Source organism: Macrotis lagotis, chromosome 1, assembly GCF_037893015.1.
Source record: "Macrotis lagotis isolate mMagLag1 chromosome 1, bilby.v1.9.chrom.fasta, whole genome shotgun sequence".
NCBI classification, from domain to species: Eukaryota; Metazoa; Chordata; class Mammalia; order Peramelemorphia; family Peramelidae; genus Macrotis; species Macrotis lagotis.
Window position 1 is genome coordinate 897421518 of NC_133658.1, and position 20419 is coordinate 897441936.

Below are 20419 nucleotides of genomic sequence, written 5' to 3' on the forward strand. Positions count from 1 at the left end.
GAAAGGGATGATAAAGGGAGTGGTCTTGCCCAGCAGATGCCTCTTCCTTTCTCTCTCTTGTGGTACCTTTAGCAAGCCAGACTTTCCTGAAGTTAGTGGGCATTGCTGAACCCTTCTCCACAGGAGTTGCTTTTCCAGATGGTGGCTATAATGACCAGGTTGATAAGAAGGGTCAGTGAATGCATGTCTCTTCTCTGCAGTGGTGGAGGACTTTTGAGGGTGGAACACTAGACATGATGTCCTACTAGTATATGTGCTGCTTAGTGTTCCTGAGCTTTTTTTTCCTCCTTTAATTCTTAGGGGATTTTGTTTTTAATTTCCTTTTTTATTGGGAACTGAACAGTTTTCAATAAACACAAACATTTTAATAGGAAAAAGCAGAAAAAAGACTCATATATAAGATATTAATGAAATTCTTGTGTCATCTACATTCCCCAGGGTAATCTTCTGTACCCTCCCAGAGAGCCATTTTTTAAATTGGTAAATTTAAAGGGGGGTAAAAACTTCAGCAAAATTAACATGCATCAGAAAAGTCTGGCATCATAGTCAGTATTTCTTCACCTCTGCAAAGAAGTGGTTAGAGAGGTACACTGTCATATCTCTTCTTGGGTTCGTTCTCTGTATTCATCTTTTTCTTTGATCTGTAGCACAGTAATATTGTTATTTAAGTACCATAGTTTAGCTATAATCTATTCCCATTCCCCCATCAGGGGCTATCTATTTTGTTTTCATTTTTTTTTTTTGCTTCAACAGAACAGTTTTGCCATTACCTATTTTGGTGTGTATAAGGCTTATTGTTTTATCATATACACATCCTTATTTACAAATAAATGTTTGGAAAAAAACAAATATTAAATATTTTCTTTATAGACCATAAGACAATAAAATAATAATTAACAAGGAGGATAAAACAGCATAGAGAGTTAATAACACACTCCTCAATAATGAATAAGTCAAATAACAGAAACAATGATGAAAACATAGTAAAATTTTAGGCATTCAATTAAATCAATCCTTAGAGTAGGAATTCTTAAATCTCAGAGACCCCCTTTGACTAGACTAGCATCTTTCTCAGAATAATGTTTTTAAATACATGAAATAAAATACATAGAATTATAAAAAGAATCGATTCTATTGAAAACTGTTAAGAAAATAAGTTCATGGATTATATCCCTAAAAACAAGCACTAATAAAATTAGAAAAAGAAATGATTAATGAATGATGTCTAGGTTTTAAAATTGAGAAAATTAACAAACCTCAAACACAAAAAGGGAAATCTCCACAAATAGGATAGATTGAAAGCAAATATTATTTTAGGACTAACATAATTAAAAACTGATTTATGACTAGTATTTCTGCCATCCAAATCATTCTCAAATTATTTCTCCAAAATTGAGGAAAGGCTCTCTACAAAGGTCTCATCCCTCTTTGCCGATAAATATTTAGCTAGAAAATCTTAGGGAAAAAAGTCAAGAAACAGACAATTTATAGTTTCATTAAAGTAACAGTTAATAAACTAAGTCCACAAAAATCAACTGCATTTTTAAACAGCAATAACAAAATTCAGGAGGAAATTGGAAGGAGGAAGTCTATTTAAAATAACAAAATCCATAAACTCCTGTGAAGTCAGTTTAACAAAGTACACTATATTATATATAGAAATAGGAATAGGACCTGTTGCATCAGTAGTTGGTAGAAAGCTCCAAAGTGAGGAAATTCCTTGCAGAAGCACATTCCTTCCTTCCATGCTTCAAACTGAGAAAACTGTCTCAGGCAGAGCTGTCCTGCACCACAGATCTCTAGATCATATGACAGATGAGGAAAATGAGGCCTACAGGGTGAAGTGGCTTGTCCAGGGTCACATAACTAGGAAGTGTCTGAGGATGGATTTGAACTCAGGTACTTCTTCCTCCAGGATCATTTATCTACCCTCCGTGCCTCCTATTTGCCCAATAGGAAAATATCAGTGATGTAAAAGCAAAAAACCTCAAGAAACTTTTTTAAAAAATTAAAGTCAAGGATGCCTATTGAAGAAATAGAGCAAAATAGCAAGAAGTGAAATGTGGGAGTTTGGCCAAAATAGGGATTACTTCAACTATTCTGCAGCATCCTGTCTGATTTATGCTAGTTTTACCAACTAACACGCGCCAACTCTTTGAAAAAAAGAAATTAGATCTTAGTCTATTCCAGTGTTTCCCTATCAACTTAAGCTTAACAGTCCTGGAGCTGGAAGGAAATTCTAATACTAAATAGTATTCCTCCCTTGCCCCCAAGAAGGACAATGCATTTGTACCAACCTATCATCACTATCAATGATGGGGGTCCAGGAGCTTAGGAAGCTCTTCTCCTCCTGGCCCTGTCAGTTAGGTACATCATCTCACATACAAAGGACAACTGTAGGATTTCAAGCAAAGTGGGTGGTAAAAAGGGGGAAAGGAATGGAATTAGCATCTTCAATCAGTTCTGAGAATGTTCTAGAAAATGAGCAGAAATATCACTTTAATTTGCTTTGACTTTCCCCAGTAGTTAGAGGAGGTATAATTAAATTCTCCAGAGATGAGTTTGCTCAGTGTCTTATATTGAGATAGTTGAGCTGGCTTTTCTCATTTGACTTTGTCCAAAGTCAGGAGCTTCTTTTTTTTGTGCATTGTCTCTCCCCCACCAAAAAAAAAAATCTAAAAATTTCTTTTCAGTGACATCTATAATAGAGACAGAAGTAAAGTCAAATTCATATTTTTTTTTTAGGCTTTTGCAAGACAAACGAGGTTAAGTGCCTTGCCAAAGGCCACACAGCTAGGTAATCATTAAGTGTCTGAGGCCGGATTTGAACTCGGGTACTCCTGACTCCAGGGCCAGGGCTTTATCCACTGTGCCACCTAGCCACCCCTGTCAAATTCATTTTTCAATACTTCATGTGAAATTTCTTGGATAGAATGATCTTTAAAACAGGGATCTCCAGCCTCTAAGTACTTAGCAGAATATTAAAAAAATAGTTGGTTTATGTCCACTAGGAAAGCCATCAGAATTCATTTACCCACCTTCTTCTAAATTCTTTAACTAGTTTCTCCTACCTTCTACCATAAAAACACCTTTTTCATAGATTCCTTTTAACCTTAAAGTCTTGACTGCTCATATTTTGGAATTTTAAAAGTTAACACCTTAAAACAGAAACAAATCTTGAGACTAGTTACAGGAAAGAGTACTTTCATGTAAATGCATAGACTACAACAGAAAATGATGTCAGAATGGCTTGAATAATTGCAGAGCAATATCAGATAAAAAATACGAGTATAAAATTGAATAGCATAGCCTATTGACTGGGAAATGGACAAACAAACTGCTAAGTGGATCTAATTTGAGTATTGCCTCATAATCACTCAACATAAGAAATTATGAATATGAAAAATTCAGCAATACTTGAGAATACTTATGAACTATGTGGAGTAAATAGAACCAGATGAAGAATATAATGATAAAAGCAGCTAAACATTCATATAGCTCTTTCTATGTGCCAGGCACTGTGCTACTTACTAAGTATTTTACAATTATTATTTCATTTGAGCCTCACAACAACCCTTACTCTTATTACCCTCATTTTACAGAGGAGAAAATTGAGGCAAACAGAGGTTAAGTGACCATCCCAGCAACTAAGTTCACAAGGCTGGATTTGAATTCAGGTTTTCTTATAATTATAGTAGGGCCTGTAGTCTATCCACCATCCTGACTAGCTACCCCCAGTAGACTACAAAATGGTAAGTGGAAGTAATAGAAAAACAAAACTGAGCAATATAATTTTTAAGTTTTTTTAATGTAATTTCTAATAACCAAATTTGTTACCAGTAGAGAGAGAAGAAAATATACCCTTCCTAGACTATCGCATATACCAACAGACTCAGTTAATATGTGGTTAGTTTTGCTCAACTGTTTTTATTCTGTACATCTTTTATTCCTTGTCTTAAGGGATGGTTTATTGAGGAGAGTTGTTTTGAAATTAAGTATATACAAAGACAAAATATATTTTAAAACATTTTTAAAGAATTGATTGTATAAATGCTTGAGAAGGATAAAAGAAAATTCAAAGGTTATTAAAATTATGTTGAAGAATAATTAAGGTTCCACAGTATAGCATCTCTTTGGTTTAACTTCTCTTCATCCTACCCCATTCTTTTCTTTTAGGTTGACTAACTTAGGCGATAATTACTCCCATCTGTACTCTGTAAATCCTCATTCTTAAATCTGTAACTCATGGGGCCTCACTACTGGCTTTATTTGTTGTTGTTGGACAGTTGTTTTAATTAATTGGACAGAAGACACAATAGTAACTGAAATGACCTTATAAGAACAGGAACTGAAACCTCTTCCACAGTATGGCATTGTGAAGGGAGTGTTAGTTTGGGCAGTGGGAAATAGGACACCTCTGTAACCCTGGACAGTACCTCAAGCAACTTGGTAACATTTATCTCCTAAGTCAGGACTGTCTAACCTTAGGTTATCTTAGGACCATATTAAAATAAAATAATTATTCAAGGGCCACACCCAGAATAAAAATACAATATATTAATCCAGTAGTTAATTTGTAGTCTTAATTTAGTTAGGTTTAGCAAGCTCTACAAAAAGTCATGATACTTTTGATTTCTTAGAAAGTGGGGGAACATGAGTCATTAATACCAAAGGCAAAGTTGCAAAGCTTGAAAGTAAACACAAAACAACACAACATTATAAAGGTAGGTGCATACTGACTAGTCTGCATCATACAGGTGGAATGCATCCCACAGAGCAGTTGAAAATTCCGTGCAATGTGTTCCATGCATAACACTTTTAAAAACACCAAAGAAAATTAACATCAACAAGATAATTTATTAGTGATGGAATTAAAAAATCTAATACACATCCATGCAAATTATTATTTTATCTTTTACACACATGAAAATTAAAACCCTTAGGTTGGCTACATAAAATCACACTGCAGGTCACATTTTGGACGACCCTGTCCTAAATTATAGACAGAGTTTGAGCTGTTTCAGTGGAAGGGCTCCTGGTAGTTCTCCTATACTCAATGAAATCACAGATGCTTGATATATTCATACATTAACTAAGGAAGACTTGCCAGAGGAGTTGAATTTAGAGTCATACTATGATCTACAAGATATTTTGATCCAAGGGAGTTGGAAGATATATTACAGGAAAAGCTATTCATATTGTAAATCAGGGTTAATAGAGTAAATTAATGAACAAAAAATGAGCACCTATTCTGGTTGGATGAGTAAAGAAGTTAGGCATATGTCCAAAATGACAAAAAAATGGACCAAGGCCTGGAGGAATTGGAGAAGTAGAGGAATAATAACATGGTAGGAGATTGAGGATAAATAGAATGAGAATTAGTAGCTTGAGGAGAAGTTAAAAGGAACCTACTGGGAGAGGGAGGCGACAAGGTTGGATAATAAGAGGAAGGAACTGGGTCATATAGGTAGCATGGTAAACTAGAGAAGGGTAGAAGATGACTCAACAAAGTGAGGACATGGGATAGAGAAGATGAATTTGGGGGTCAAGAAGAGACAGTGGGCAAAGGGAGTTCAGGAGAGCCAAGACAGGTGTTCTAAGTAGGCTAATGTTTGCTTGAGGTATTGGGAAACTTGCTTCCACAGCTACCTATACACGTTGACATCTACAATGCAGGGCAGGTTAGACATGGTTCCATACCACCAAGAGAGCTATGGGCTTGTCGGAACTTTTCTTGAAAGGAGACTTTGTCCTTTACAGGGAGATGGCAACCTTAAGAGTCTGGCAGTTAGTAGATTTAAGTCCACACAAAGACAAGCACAGGTCCCTCTTCCATTTCTTTCCCTTTCTCTACCAGATCCATCTCAAACTGTTAGAGTATGAATCTTCCTGCCAGCATCTTAGGAGGAGCAAAAATAATAGCAAAGGAGAACATAATGCACCCCACAAGCAAAATTATATCAGAACTAGCTCAGTGTGCCTTCTTGGAGCAGGAAGTTGAGGTGGATTGCCCTCTTTCCTCCATGCCTACACTTCTAGGTAGTATCAGAGGTTTAGAACTATTACCCAGTCGGTTTTAAAGACTTGGAAAGAAAGAGTTTAGAATTATCAGTCTAAAAATCCCTCAGATATTTAAAACTCAATGAGACTTTAGACACTTGGCTAGCCCAACCCAGTATTTTATAGCAGACAGGAGACACTGGGGAAATGACTTGCCCTGGATCATTTGACTGATAATCGTCAGTCAGGATTTAGAACTTTGATCTTTAGACTCATCAGTTATTCTTTGAACTATATACTATATTGCTTCCTTTTTCTAATATAAGAGCCATTGTTTAAATTTAATTTTCCTTTTCTTTAAATGTTGCCCATTTAAAGTAATGAATAACATAATACCATATTTCTAGTTTGCACTGCATTTATACTTTTTAAGAAAACAAAATTAGAAGTTCAGGTCTTTGAAGTATAATCTATCCCCCCCACTGGGCTTACATTTAGATGTCTTTCGTTTGTTTTTTTAGGTTTTTGCAAAGGCAAATGGGGTTAAGTGGCTTGCCCGAAGCCACACAGCTAGGTAACTTAGTGTCTGAGGTCGGATTTGAACCCAGGTACTCCTGACTCCAAGGCCGGTGCTTTATCCACTACGCCACCTAGCCGCCCCTAGATGTCTTTCAAAGTAAGAATTAATGAGATTTTTTTCTTTGGTCAACAAGATTAAGAGGATTTAGACTTGAGGCAGAGACCCAATTAGTATATTCAACTCGTTGACAACTATTTTATTTGAGCCTGGTGAAGAAGCCTGGTGAAGAAACCTATTTTGAGAAAACCTAGGACTAGGTTCAAGGGAAACAAAGGTAAGTGTGGCATTAATGTATAACTATTTTAAAGGCCTATGAAGAATCTTTCTAATATTAAAATTCATGATAGGCTTGTAACTTGTATGCTAATTTAAGTTTGGTTTGCCCTAAAACGAAGTTATTCCTTTATTTGTACTCAGACAGCCAGCACTAACTACCTAAACTTTCAGGTGATCCCTCTTTATTGTGAAGATGAACTATATCTAGTTCAACAAAATTCACAGGATAACTTTTCTACTAATGGCTATCAGATTAAATAAATATTTCATTTATTTAATAAATATCATAAAAGATCCTTTCCTGTCAGATAAGCTACAAAAACTTTAGGACAGCCAATATGATAATGTTACCTTTTTTGAAAAGTTTTTTGTTTATAAAACTGAGGTTAAATACTGTCTAACCAAACTTGTAAGTGACTTACATTTAAAGAACTTAAATGTCAATAAGATTGCAGTTCTGATGTTCATCAAATAACGTAATAGATTTATTGAAATGTATGTATGCAAATTATGCATAGGTATGTAGCTATATATAAGTGTATTTTTATTGTTATTTTTCAAAACACAAACCTTTGAAATATATGTATTGAAACTATAGTAAGCTGCAGACTCACATTAAAGTCAAACTACTATAGGATAGGTGATACATATATTAACACAAAAACTCCTAAAAGTATAATAGTATGGCCATAACAGATTTTTTCCAATCCTTAAATTAATCAATTAACCAATAAATAAAAAAAGTCCCATTGATTGATCTGACGCTTATCTTCAACTTTCCCTAGTGTTCTTAGAATGTCATCTTTTTACATTGAGTAAAAGACAGATGAAAATCAGTATAAGAGAGCAGTCCATTCCTATTAATATATTGGGTCAGTAGTCTAAAGTTTGCGTGTTTGAGTACACTTCTATCTTGTTGATATAGAAAAGTCCCTCCAAATTGAAAGATAAAATTATTGAAATGATATATTGTTTTTAAATGTTCTTGCTTTGAGAAAATCAGGTTAAAATTTTGCTAATAAAGTTTATATGATTTACATTATATAATTTTTATCATACATCATTTGTTATAATATTAGGAAAACAAACTAAGGAAATTAATCTCTTATTTTGTTATGGCTCATTGTAAATATTAGCTTAATTATTTTCTTTGTATTCCATTTTATTTCTTTTGGCCTTTACTTTGGGTTGTCCTCATTTTAGTTAGCTTCCTTATAATTTTTGCTTAATTTTTGATGTATTCTAGTAATTTATAATGTAAAATGGGGAAGCACCATATTTTGTAACTAGAAGTAGAATATTTCCTGGAAATACCAGTCAGTGGACATTTATTCTGTGCCCACTTTTGGGCCAGGCCCTCTGTTCAGTGCTAGGGATGCAGACAAAGAGGAGCAGTTCCTCTCCTTGAAGAAGGACAGCAGGTGGTAGCCATCTAGAGAGGTTCAGAACAGGTACAAGATGGTCTGAGATCAGGACAGACTTCTTGGAAAGAAGAAGGTGCTTGATTTGAGACTTTTTTTTTGTGAGGTAGAAAGCAGAGATGACAGTACGTTACAGGTATGAGGAAAATAACAAGTACAAAGACAGAGATGAGGGAAAGGGGATTGTATAAGGAATAGGATGAGGCCAGATTGCTGAAGGGCATTCTGGGCCAAACCAAGGGTTAATAAGGAGACTTTTGAATAACGAGAATGACATGGTTAGACCTACATTTTAAGAAATCATTTTGTAAGTAAGAAGGAGAATGGATTGAATGGAATGAATTAGAAGGTCAATTAGGATGTATTTCAGGAGCTGAAGTGATAGATGATACTAAAGGCCTAAATTATGGTAGTCGTGCCTGCTGGTGGAGAGAGGGGGATGGTTCCGAGAAATAATATAGCTTGTTAGGACAATAAAGAAGCTCCTCCAGAAGAGTCTGAATTTCCTATATAGTGGCTGAGGAAAAGATGAGATCATAGTACTTGGCTCTGGAAGGAACCTTGCAAGGCATCTGGTCTTACTATAGTCTGTCACCCCTGAAACCAAGGAGACCCAACAGAACCAGAGTGGGATTAAGCTCAGGCACCACTCCATTAGGCTTTCCCTTGGACCTATCTAGAACTTCACTACACTGAAAACTAACATAGTGGAGTTAATAGTCACAATTCGCAAGCCTCTTTCTTATTTTGTACTGTAAAAATGAGGATCACCACAGACCAAGGAGAAACAAAGTACTTCATTCCCGTGGCTTGCTGATGGACATGCTGAATGAAGTTTCTAATGGAAAATCTTAAAAGCAAAGATAAATAAAAACATGATGATAAATATGGGTCAGAAAGGAGAACAGACTAAGACTCTCAGCAGAATTTGTCTTAGTGGATTTGAACGACTAAGTGCGCTGATTCATCACTCTTAGAGCTTAACAATGACATTGGAACTGGAAGAGAGAAGAAATCTACATCTACATAAACATGAATAGTACAGCTTTCATAAGGCTTTGGAAGACAAGGGATGGTGATGAGAAATAGAACAGACTGAAGTGAGTAAAATCTAAGTCTATATAAATTGCTGTCTTTACTCCTAGGGACATGATGAACTAATTCATATTTGTAGTTTGCGTACAATGTTTTCTTCACCTGAGGGCTTTTGAGAGGTTGGTTTGTTTGTTTTGAAGCATTGTGAATATATTATAAATTGCTGTTTATTGAATGTCTTTACTTAAATAATTTAGAAATATTTCTGAATTTCAAAACAACTTTTCTGGTATGAAATTGTTCAACTAAACTAAAAGAAAACATTTTGTAATAGAAATAGTAAATGCTAATCTCATCAATTTTCTGTAGCAGACCTAGATGTCAGAGTGTTGATTAATACAGATTTTTAATTTTTTTGAACATTAAAGTAAAAAAAAAACCTTTGTTGAATGATAGCTTTTCCCTCTTTAGATGTAAATTCCTTCAAGATACAGTAGAAGAAATGAACCCTTTGAATTTAATACAATATGAAATTTGTTAAATCTGAGCACATAGTACATTTAAGGCAATAAGAATGAAAAGATACTCTCTTTCTTCAAGGAACTTATATGACCTAAGGTGCATATGAGAGTGACAGCCCAGATATGACTTGAAGAACCCCCAAAATTCTACAAGACAACTGAGAAAAGAATACCCAGGGCTTTCCAGACATGGAACAGTCAGAGGTTGAGAGAGAATGTGTTTAGAGTGGACTATGAGCAAACTAAGTTAACTGGAACAGAAAGTGTAGTAAAGGCAGAATATCTTATCAGATAAAATTAGAAAGGCAAGTGGGAACCAGATTGTTTAGGAAGGCTTTAATTGCCAATTTGGGGATTTTCTATTTTATCCTAAAAACAGTAGAAAATCACTGAAAAGTTTTAAGTTGAGATGACATAGTTTATAGAATTATTGTTCTGGATCAATGGGACCTTAGGAAGTATCTAATCTAACCTTCTTTGTTTTTTATTAGAGATGAGAAAATTGATGCCCATAGAGATAAGTGATAAAGCCAGGCTTTTAGGTCAGACATTGGGATTCCCAAATCACACTTGAGATTTGCTTTATCTCTCATTTGATACTTGGGTAGAGAATAGACTGGAAAGAGGAACGAACCCCTGCAGGCCAGAGACCAAAGCCAATAGCATAGTAGTCTGAGCAAGAGGTGAGAGGGTGGTGGCTATAAGAATAGAGAGGAGAGCATGAATGCCAAAGAGGTCATGGATCTTGGCACCTGACTGAATGTGGAGGGTAAGTAAATTTTCATGACCAATTTCTTATTGAATTCTTTTTTGTGATTAGGCACTGCCCTTCATATGAAAGTGAAAAATTTAATTTTCAATATAATATTGAAATTACCAGAGTTTAGAGGTGCATTCTGTAGTTCCAAAAGTTATCTGCCTAGAAGAGTGATCAAACCTGTGACCTTGGCCTCATTACATTCATATTTTAATCAACTCAGCTAACCATCCAGGCACACAAATGCCTTTTTAAAGATTATCCCTGACCTTAAAATAATCCTGATTAGAATTATTCCCAACACCATCATTCCTGAAGATAAAACCATTGCATTTTATGCTTGAACCTCTTTGGTAAGCCTTTTGACCATGAAAAGCATACTTGTGGATTTTTTTTAATTTGAAGATTTACTCTTCAGTACCAAATAGAGTGAACTCATGAACATAGTTCTGAATTTCCAAAACCAAAAACTAACAATAGAATCTTCCTCAAAATCTCTATTACATGATTTAAATTAGCTGATAGAGGAGAAAAGAGCTAGTCTCAACTCAATGTCATACTTTTTTTTTTGCAATTTAAAATTTAAAAGCAATCCACAGTAATGCAGAAGTTTTTGAGACTCCGTTGATGAGCTGTGATGTCACATTGCATTTATTAAGTGTCCCATGTAGATAACTCTTGTTTGTTCTGTTATCCAAGCAAAACATCATTTATCTCTAGGTTTTGGACAGAAATTAGACAAAAAGCTTCTCTACTCTGTGAAAAATCCAGTTAAATATGTGTTATTTAATAAGTTTACAGAGTTCAAATAGATGATTGTAAAGTACTGGATATAGCTCATAACTCATCCACATTTAGACTCATGTAGTAAGATGGATGATAGTTTTATTATGCTAGGGGTCATATTTAGAATCATGGTAATATTAAGTTTGAAGATACCTACTTAAATAAAGTTACCAACAGTACCCACCTTTCTGTACTTTTTCCATGAACAAACACATCTCATTTATTCCATTCATATTTATTTCACACCCAGAGATACAAAATTTTATACATAAGCACTTTGGACTTCATAACCAAATACTATGCCAGGTGCTAAGGGAGATACAAAGATAGAATGGAACCTAAATCCAAGCTCTTATGAAGCTTATGATCTGGTAGGAGTTTGTGATATACACACCCAACTATAATAAAAATAAAAACAAGTGCATAAGAAGTATTTCCTTACACTTTGAATAAGGAGAAAGAATCAATGACTAGAAAGATCAAGGGATGCTTCACAAAGAAAGGACATCTAGGTTGAGTTTTACAAGTTTCAAGGGTCACAGATCTGGGAAGGGTAGAGGGAGAGGACTTCTAGGCTTTTAAGAATCAGTGTGTTAGGAAGGGGCGGCTAGGTGGCATAGTGGATAAAGCACCGGCCTTGGAGTCAGGAGTACCTGGGTTCAAATCCAGTCTCAGACACTTAATAATTACCTAGCTGTGTGGCCTTGGGCAAGCCACTTAACCCCATTTGCCTTGCAAAAACCTAAAAAAAAAAAAAAAAAGAATCAGTGTGAGCAATTTTTTCAGATTTGAGGAAATAGGACATGTATAAGGACTTGTAAGTCATCCAGTTTGTTGGGCAAATAGTGTGAAAAAGATTGGAAATGTAAGACTGGAATGGATTGGGCATCATCTTGAATGTCAGTCTGAGGCAATGAGAAAGGCAGTGTTTATTACATAGACTTTATCAGCTGCGTGACCATAGACAAATTATATATCATCTTTCTCAAATGTCACCCACCCTTATCCACTAGCATCCCCATTCCCTTTTGTATCCCCCAGATAGAAGTCCTTTGGGTGACCTTGAAAACTCTTTATTTCCCAGACCCTTCTTACCTTTCCAAACCTTATACTTTGCCCTCTTGTCTTGCACAAGATGATCTTTCTTTCCCTGACTGTCTCTGTACATGGAATTTTATGTTTTCTACACTTTTTGTCTTCCTTCATCTGAACTAAAAGTTTATCGTTTGCAAAATTCCTTCTCTTTGTTCCAAGTTCTTAAAAACCTTCCTTCTAGAATGAATTGCCTCCAATTTATCCATTTGTTGTCTCCCCATTGGACTAGGAATTGCTTGAAGGTAGAAACTGTTTATGCTTTTCTTTGTATCCCAGGGCTTAACATCATGCTTTACCCTTAATAAAACAGACTTTATACTTGTTGACTTAATTGAGGTTACCTTTCAGAGTTTTTGTTTTTGTTTTTTGATTTATAAAATGTGCATAATTACATTTATACTACATATCTTATGTGGTTATTTTGGAAAGGTATTTTGCATACCTTTAGAACGCTATAGAAATTTGTTAATAATAGTTTTTTATTTAGTACATAGTAGAACTACAAAAAGGTTTTTGAACAGAATCCTGTTATGCATTGAATTTTGTACTGTTGAAAGATTATCAAGTACTTTTATCTCATTCCTGGAGTTCCCGCTAATGCCTCAAACTCAGCTCATCCAAAGTCAAACTCATTATCTTTTCCTCAAACAGATTTTTGGTATCTGTGTTTTTTCATTGTCATATAAGATTCAACATAGCTACTATAGAATTTTTTATTATAAACTTAATGACAATTAACAAAAACAATAAAAAAATTTCTTTTTAGTTTTTTTGCAAGGCATTGAACTTAAGTGACATACCTATGGTCACACAGTTATGTAATTATTAAGTGTCTGAGCTTGAATTTGTACTCAGGTCCTCCTGACTCCAGGACCAGTGCTCTCTCCACTGCACCACCTAGCTACCCCAAAAAACAATAAAATCTTAAAACCCATAGCATTCTGTGAGCTAACAATACAACAAAATAGTGCTGCTTTCTTTTTTCTCTCCCTTGTATAGTTTTCCAGGTCTGTCTGAATTGATTTTATTTTCTTTGGAGAGATTATTATAGTCATTGCATACATGTTCAGCTTTGACTTCAAAGTCCCTTAGCCACATCCCTGTTAGATCCTTCAGCACTTTTTTGTATTTACTGTTTTTCTGTATTGTTATATCTCATTGGTCATAATATTTTCAGCCATTCGTTTTCTGGGCATATCTGTTTGCACTTTTTAACCATTATACATATATTTAATTGTAAACATTTTGAGCAGATACTTTTTTTCTTTTATGATTTTGGTTGTTCATTGTTAACTTTGATTTCCAAAACATTTTCTCCGCTCCCTCATTCTACCAAAAAACATAGTACAAGTATCATGCATTTGGGGAGGGAAATGAGGTTGCAACAGGTTAGGTAAGATTCTCCCTGGATCTGAAGGAACTTTCCTCTAGGTCTGTTATCATTGGAAGAGGAGGGGAAATACCAGTTTATTCTCACCATGAGTCTGCCCCACATGTTTTGTGAATGCCATCCTCCACAATGCTTTTCTTGTATCTTTTTTCCTATGAGTAGTCACATGTCTGTCTAATTCACTTTTTTGGAAATTAATATTCCTTGGTCATATTACCAGAAGAATATTATCTTTTTAAAATATGACTTTAATTCAAAGAGAAACTTGGGGTCCTTCAAAGAATTCTGCATTTTCTCAAAGGTGGTCCAGCTCCCTCTTCTGCAGTCTTCCACAAGCTATGTCATACATGTGCTCATCTTTTTTCTTCTTCCTTTTCACATCTACCCTTACATCTCCCTTTACTTCAAAATCATATTTTAAAAAACTATTTCTTCATTGTTTCCTTCAATTTTTGAAGGATCAAGTTATTAGCTGCTCTCCTTTGAGGAAAGCCTCAGGTTTGTAATTTTATTTTCCAAATTTTCAGATTTGTAATTTTATTTCCCAAATTTTCATCTGTTTCCTCTTTCTGTCCAGATGTGCTGTAGTAAGCTCAAATGGCAATATTCTTTCTGTTTCTGTCTCTTGATCTTTTGTGTTTTCTATTCTTGTTCTTTGTGAGAATTTCATCTCACAAGTATGTCTTCTCAGTAGACAATAAATACTGCTTCACCACCTTTATATCCTCATCTTCCCTTTCACCTCTGAGGTTTTCTTTATTATATAGAATAATGTACAGGATAATATTCTAATTTATGAGCTTTAATCCGCTTAGTTTCTGTGATACCAATGAGGCTAAATTTACCTCTTTTGTTAGATTCCCCATACATTATGGCATGTAGATAACTTTGATCTTGGCTCCTTTAGCTGGCTCTTTTCTTGGTAATAGCATTAATAAGTCAAGAAGAGAAACCAACAAAGTTGTAAGAAAAGTCAGGAGAAAACTGGGAGAGGAGCTTGGTGTCCTTGACAGCATGAGAAGGGGATAACTCCATGGAGGAGGTGAGTAGTGAAAGGTGTTACGTTATCCTGAGGTCAAGATGAAAGAAGCCTCAGAAACAGGTCATTTTGTACAGTATTAAGTGCTCTGATTGCTAGGAACAAAATATTTAGGTTGTGTGGCTTAAGAGAACTTATTGTTCCCTGGTATTTTAATGAATCATTTCTCTTGTGTCATTGATTAAACTGAGAAGGTAGGAAATACTGAAAGCTAGATATTGCATTCTCCCTTTTTTAAGAATTCAGTAGAAGAATATTTGAATTCTGATACAGAGAAATTTGAATAGGAAAAAAAGAGCACATCCAGTCAGACTTTAACTTGTTTTAAAAGACCTGAATTATCCTCTTCACCTTGCCACAGGCCTATACTCAGAAAAGAACTTTAAAATTCCCATATCTAAAAATCTTAGACTCTGAGAATGTTAAAAAAAAAAAAACAGGCCTTACCATCAGGTAACTTAACATCTTGAAGAAGAAAAAGAATATGTCAACGAGGCAGAAAATGATTTATTCCCTAGAATTCAAAAAGAAACATGAGGGTAGGCATGGGGATAAGAGGAATGACTTCTAACTAGAAAACTTCATGAAATTAGTGCTATCTGGGAAGGAAGGAGAAGGATTGTCTTGGGATTGATGACTTTAGAATTGATAAAGGACTACAGGATAGAAGTCATCTCATCCAGCCTTTTCATTTTACATATATGAAAACTAAAACTTGTAGAGATTATTCTTGTCAAAACAGTAAGCAGCAGAGCCAAGATTCCAAATTGGGTCCATTGTTCTTGGTCCTATCCTTTGTAAAAGGACATGTGCAAATGTACAGGGATGAGATTGAGAGTGAATAAAACTAGGAAATGTTATATGAATGTAAACAGGACTGGAAATGTAAGGGGGAATAAGATTATAGAGAATCTCAGATGCTAGAATTAGAATAAGGAAGTTAGATTTGGTTTGGTTTGGCTTTGGAACCTATTATATGCCAGGCAGTGAAAGCTGAGTTAAGTAGAAGACCTGAGAGGTTCAACTGGTAGGTGAGCAAAGAGTAAAAGTTTCAATTCATAGACTTGACACAGGATGTATGATTGTAGCTGGAAGGTCCTCAAAAATATGTAGTCCACTTTACCCTATTGCCTTGTGAAAACAAAAATCTAGTACAAATAACTTTTTTCTTTTTTTTTTCCTTTCTTTTGGAGGGAAGGGTGGAGCAGCATCCTTCTTGATTCCAAAACTGAATGCTGTCTTGGTTTCTTGATAGTTTTCCAAATAAGTAATGGTACTCCACCACATTTCCCTTGATGACTCTCAGTTTTTATTCATACCCACTGTGCCAGATTTCAAGACATGAAAAGGTGTTATTAGTCAGTGCCTATTGTGAACCAGGTATTAGGTTAGGATACAAATACACAGTATGAAACAGGAGTACTCTTCACAAGGAGGAGAAAAGTACATATATAAATATGTGAATCCCTAACAAGGACATGTGCGTGTGTCTTGTTTGTATGTTGTCCAGTGAACATTATCCTAAAGAGGTTTGCCTGTTACTTTGCATTTTATTTAAATTGCATCTATATGCATATAACAGAGTTCAGTGACTTTTGTTTCACTACGTGGAAAGGTTTTTCTTGAGTTTAGGATTTTTTATTTCTTAAACCATTATCTTCTAAAGTGCTCTTTGATGTCTCACCATGATGTGTTGGAGACTGAGTTTTTAGTGATTGTTCTCAGAGATTGTAAGCTCTGGCAAATTGTTCCAAGCTAGAGAAGCCTTCATGGCTTGGCAACTATCATTTGAACACTGGTTTAGCTCCTTGCAGAGAAACTAATTACTATAGGATTGACCACAAGGCAATTAAATTCTTTTGGCCACAGAAACCTGTGAATAGTTTGATAAGGGCTTGCAATTACAAATCAGGGACATGTTGAAGTCAGGCAGTCAACTACCTTAAGTTTAGCAATACAAATTCAGAAAATATTCTTAAATAAAATAAGATTAAGTTTGAAAGGCTAGCATGGATAGTTATAACTACACTTTTGAATCTGTAGAACTCTTAACTAAGTTATGGTTTTATAACATGCTGATGAGCAATGACAAAGCATGTGTTTACACACACATACAAACATACACATGTATACAAGCTGGTTATGAAGCCAAAACTGAATTGGTGTTGAATTATACTCAGCCTGTCAGAAAATTTGCTTATCCTTTGTTGAGCCCTTCAATATTTATATTAATCCTTTGTGTCTATGTTTCTTTTTCAGATCTGTGAGTCTTGGAGGTATCTGCAAAGCAAATCTTTTAAGATCAGAAAATGAGTGAGCTTGACCAGTTACGGCAGGAGGCCGAGCAACTGAAAAACCAAATTAGAGTACGTAACTAAACATTTCTTCAGATTTATTCATCATTCTTATATAGGTACCATTTTTATCCTTTCCAGGAAAGTTTTGTGATTGTTTGCCTAGAAAAAAGAAAGGAGGGATGGAGATAATTGCCTCAAACTTTAGAGAGCCTCTTCTAGTGAATTGGATATCCTGAGTAAACAAAGATCTTATTTCTTTAACATTTAAAAGTACTTCTTTGTGTTGTTTAGTCTTAATCTCAGCTTTTTTTTTTTAATTCTGTAGTACTACCAACAAATTCTTCGTGGACCCTTTTTGGGGTTTTCTTTGTAGAGACACCAGAGTGATTTGCCATTTCCTTTTCCAGCTCATATTACAGATCAGGGATCAGACAGTTAATAAGCATCTGGTACAAGATTTTGAACTCAGGAAAATGAGTTTTCCCGACTTCAGGCCCAAGACTATCCACTGTATTACCTGCTTTCCCCAATTGTTTTTCATTCATATCTTGATTCTTTGATCCTGTGGGTCAACTGTCCATTGAGTTTTCTTGGCAAAAATATTGGAGTGGTTTGCTAATTCCTTCTCCATTTTTAGGCAGGGCTTAAGTGATTTGCTCAGGGTCACAAAGTTAGTGTCTGAGCTCATATTTGAACTCTGATCTTTCTGACTCACCTTCCTGAGTTCAAATTTGTCCTCAGATAATTCTTAGCTATGTGACCCTGGGGGAGCCATTTAATCCTCTTTACCTCAGTTTCCTCTTCTGTAAAATAAGCTGAAGAAGGAAATGGCAAACCATTCCAATGTCTTTACCAAGAAAATATGAAATGAGGTCATGAAGAGCCAGACCCGACTGAACAACAACAAACAGCTGGATTCCCCTACATTTGAATCTGAGGGATTTTGAGGGATTTTATAATGATAGAAGGAACAATAAATAGATGGAAACACTTTGCAAAGTTAGATGCAGTATTTTTTAAAATTTGTTTGTTTTACAAACTGTGCAGCTTTAAAACCATCTGAAATGTATTCAGATCTTCAAACCTAAACAAAAAGGACTTTATTAAAAAAATTAAAATCAGAGGAACTTTATTAAAGAATTCCTACTTAAAGAGGTTGTCAGAGATTAAGAATATTATTAAAACTCTAGAATTAGAAATCACTTCCAATTGAAAATCAGATTACTCTCTCTCTCTCTCTCTCTCTCTCTCTCTCTCTCTCTCTCTCTCTCGTTTTTTTGTTTTTTTATTTGTTTGTTTGAAGTGACTTGCCCAAGGTCATAACAGCTAGTAAGTGTCAAGTATTAGGTCAGATGTGACCTCAAGTCCTCCTGACTCCAGGGCTCCAGGGCAGGGGGACTATTATTCACTTTACCACCAAACTGTCCTCCATCTCTTTTCAAGTATCTACCTGTTGTGTAAAATGAGAGATAAATAGGAATGAGATTATCTTTTTTTAAAATAATCTGAAAATTAGCCTGAACAGTAGTTTTTATTTAATGTTCGTTTTTAAAGTAGTTTTCACATGACATGCGCCTCCAATGTTAAAAAGAAATGTTAAGCTAAATTTTAAAAAGACCTCAAATGTAACTTTGGGCTTTCTTCACTTTTCACTTCTTTTTCTGTATTTGTTAGGGTTATTAACACCACAAGTAGACACTATTATCTTCATGGTATGGTCAGCAGTAGGAAAAGGAAGACTTGACAGGGAAAAAATAGCTTGCATGTAGATTTCTGGCCCAGTGTTCTCTTGTATTTCTTTGCTCACATATAGCTGAGCCTCATTTTACACTGTGGTCTACATTGTCAAAATAAGATTCAAAATCAGGAGAAATGATCTACAGCATAACGTACAGTGTGCAAGGAGCCAGATTCAAATTCCACCCTGTTCTTTCAGTGTGACAAATGATTCACCATTCTTCTAATTGGGGCCCATTAGTTCTGTGCTCATACTCAATGTGTTTTCTTCCATGGTCTGGATGAGCTTGTAGCTTTATAGCCAGAACATGAACTGGTGAGAGACCCAGGGAGGAAGCCTTGAGATAGCCATCATTGTCTGAGATGAGACTTTAAATGCCTTTGCTTCTTATAGCAAGCGCATATTCAAACTTCAAAATGAAAGTGCATCAGAATATAGCTCAGTAAAGAAAATAAAATGAATGTTTATATGCTCTAACCTGTAGTAATGTTACCTCTGCTCACATACACTCCTAGTTCCTTATTTTTTTCAAACTCTTCATTTCTGCTTTTATATGCTGATGAATGTCATGGTTTTGGTTTAAAATCTGTTTTCAAATAGTCAAAGAGTTAATTTGTTTCTAAGTATATAAATCCATTCGGTCATTGACCAAAATGTGGTTTTATAGCTGTGTCTTTGTAAAAGATTTTGCTTGACCTGACAAATCAAGCTACTTTTCCGTTTTGTTTAAAGCACTAACTAGTATATTTTGGCAGTCTCGAGTCTTATCCTCATACAATTTAATTAGTTTTAATTTAATTTTTGATTTTCTTTCCCCTTGTCATAAGTATTCAACTGCTGGCTACCCATGCCTTTGTGGTAAACATTGATAGGCATTATCTCAAAACTTAGGTTAAAAATCAGAATTTTGGGGTGTTTGGGACCATATTAAACATTTACCCTAATGACTGGTTTTAAGTTTATCAATAAGGGTTGGGTTAAATCAAAAACTCAAGCCTTGCTTATCTGGTGGTTTGGCTTTGTCTCTGTCCTTTTCATATTGTGTTTATATCAACCAACCAAAATACAAAATTAGATTTTAAAAATCAAATCTCATAAAAGATATAAATGTTATGTAAGAGCTAACAGATGTCTGTTTATGAACTGTAGCTGGAAATGTTGCTTTTCTTTCCATTTTTGATTGGGAAGGATGTATAGAGATAATGGGAGAAGTTGCAGTGCACTGTAACATATGACATCTAAACCAGATAAAAAGTCCCACTATGACAAATACATATGAGATGAATTGTTTCTTCCAAACCATAAAAATGGGTCCTCAGAAAACAAAGTTAGACTCAAATAGACATTTTTAGTGAATTAAGCCAGAAGAGTTCATGAGAACCATTTACAACTTGAAATGACATCTCCCTCTTTAAAAGCAAAAAAATAAAATAAAACCCTAGAAAAATCACCATCATTCAATTCCTTCATTATCCAGGAGATCC

The 20419-nt window shown here is 35.0% G+C and overlaps 1 protein-coding gene across 2 annotated transcripts in view; it reads left to right on the forward strand.

The window, feature by feature from the left end:
• Positions 1-20419, forward strand: part of GNB1 (G protein subunit beta 1) — a 108480-nt gene that overhangs the window by 52156 nt on the left and 35905 nt on the right. For both annotated transcript variants that reach the window (XM_074218711.1, XM_074218710.1), the window contains exon 3: positions 17160-17266. In XM_074218711.1, the coding sequence (XP_074074812.1) occupies positions 17210-17266 (57 nt within the window). In that variant the 5' untranslated portion in view covers positions 17160-17209. The remainder of the gene's footprint in view (positions 1-17159; positions 17267-20419) is intronic.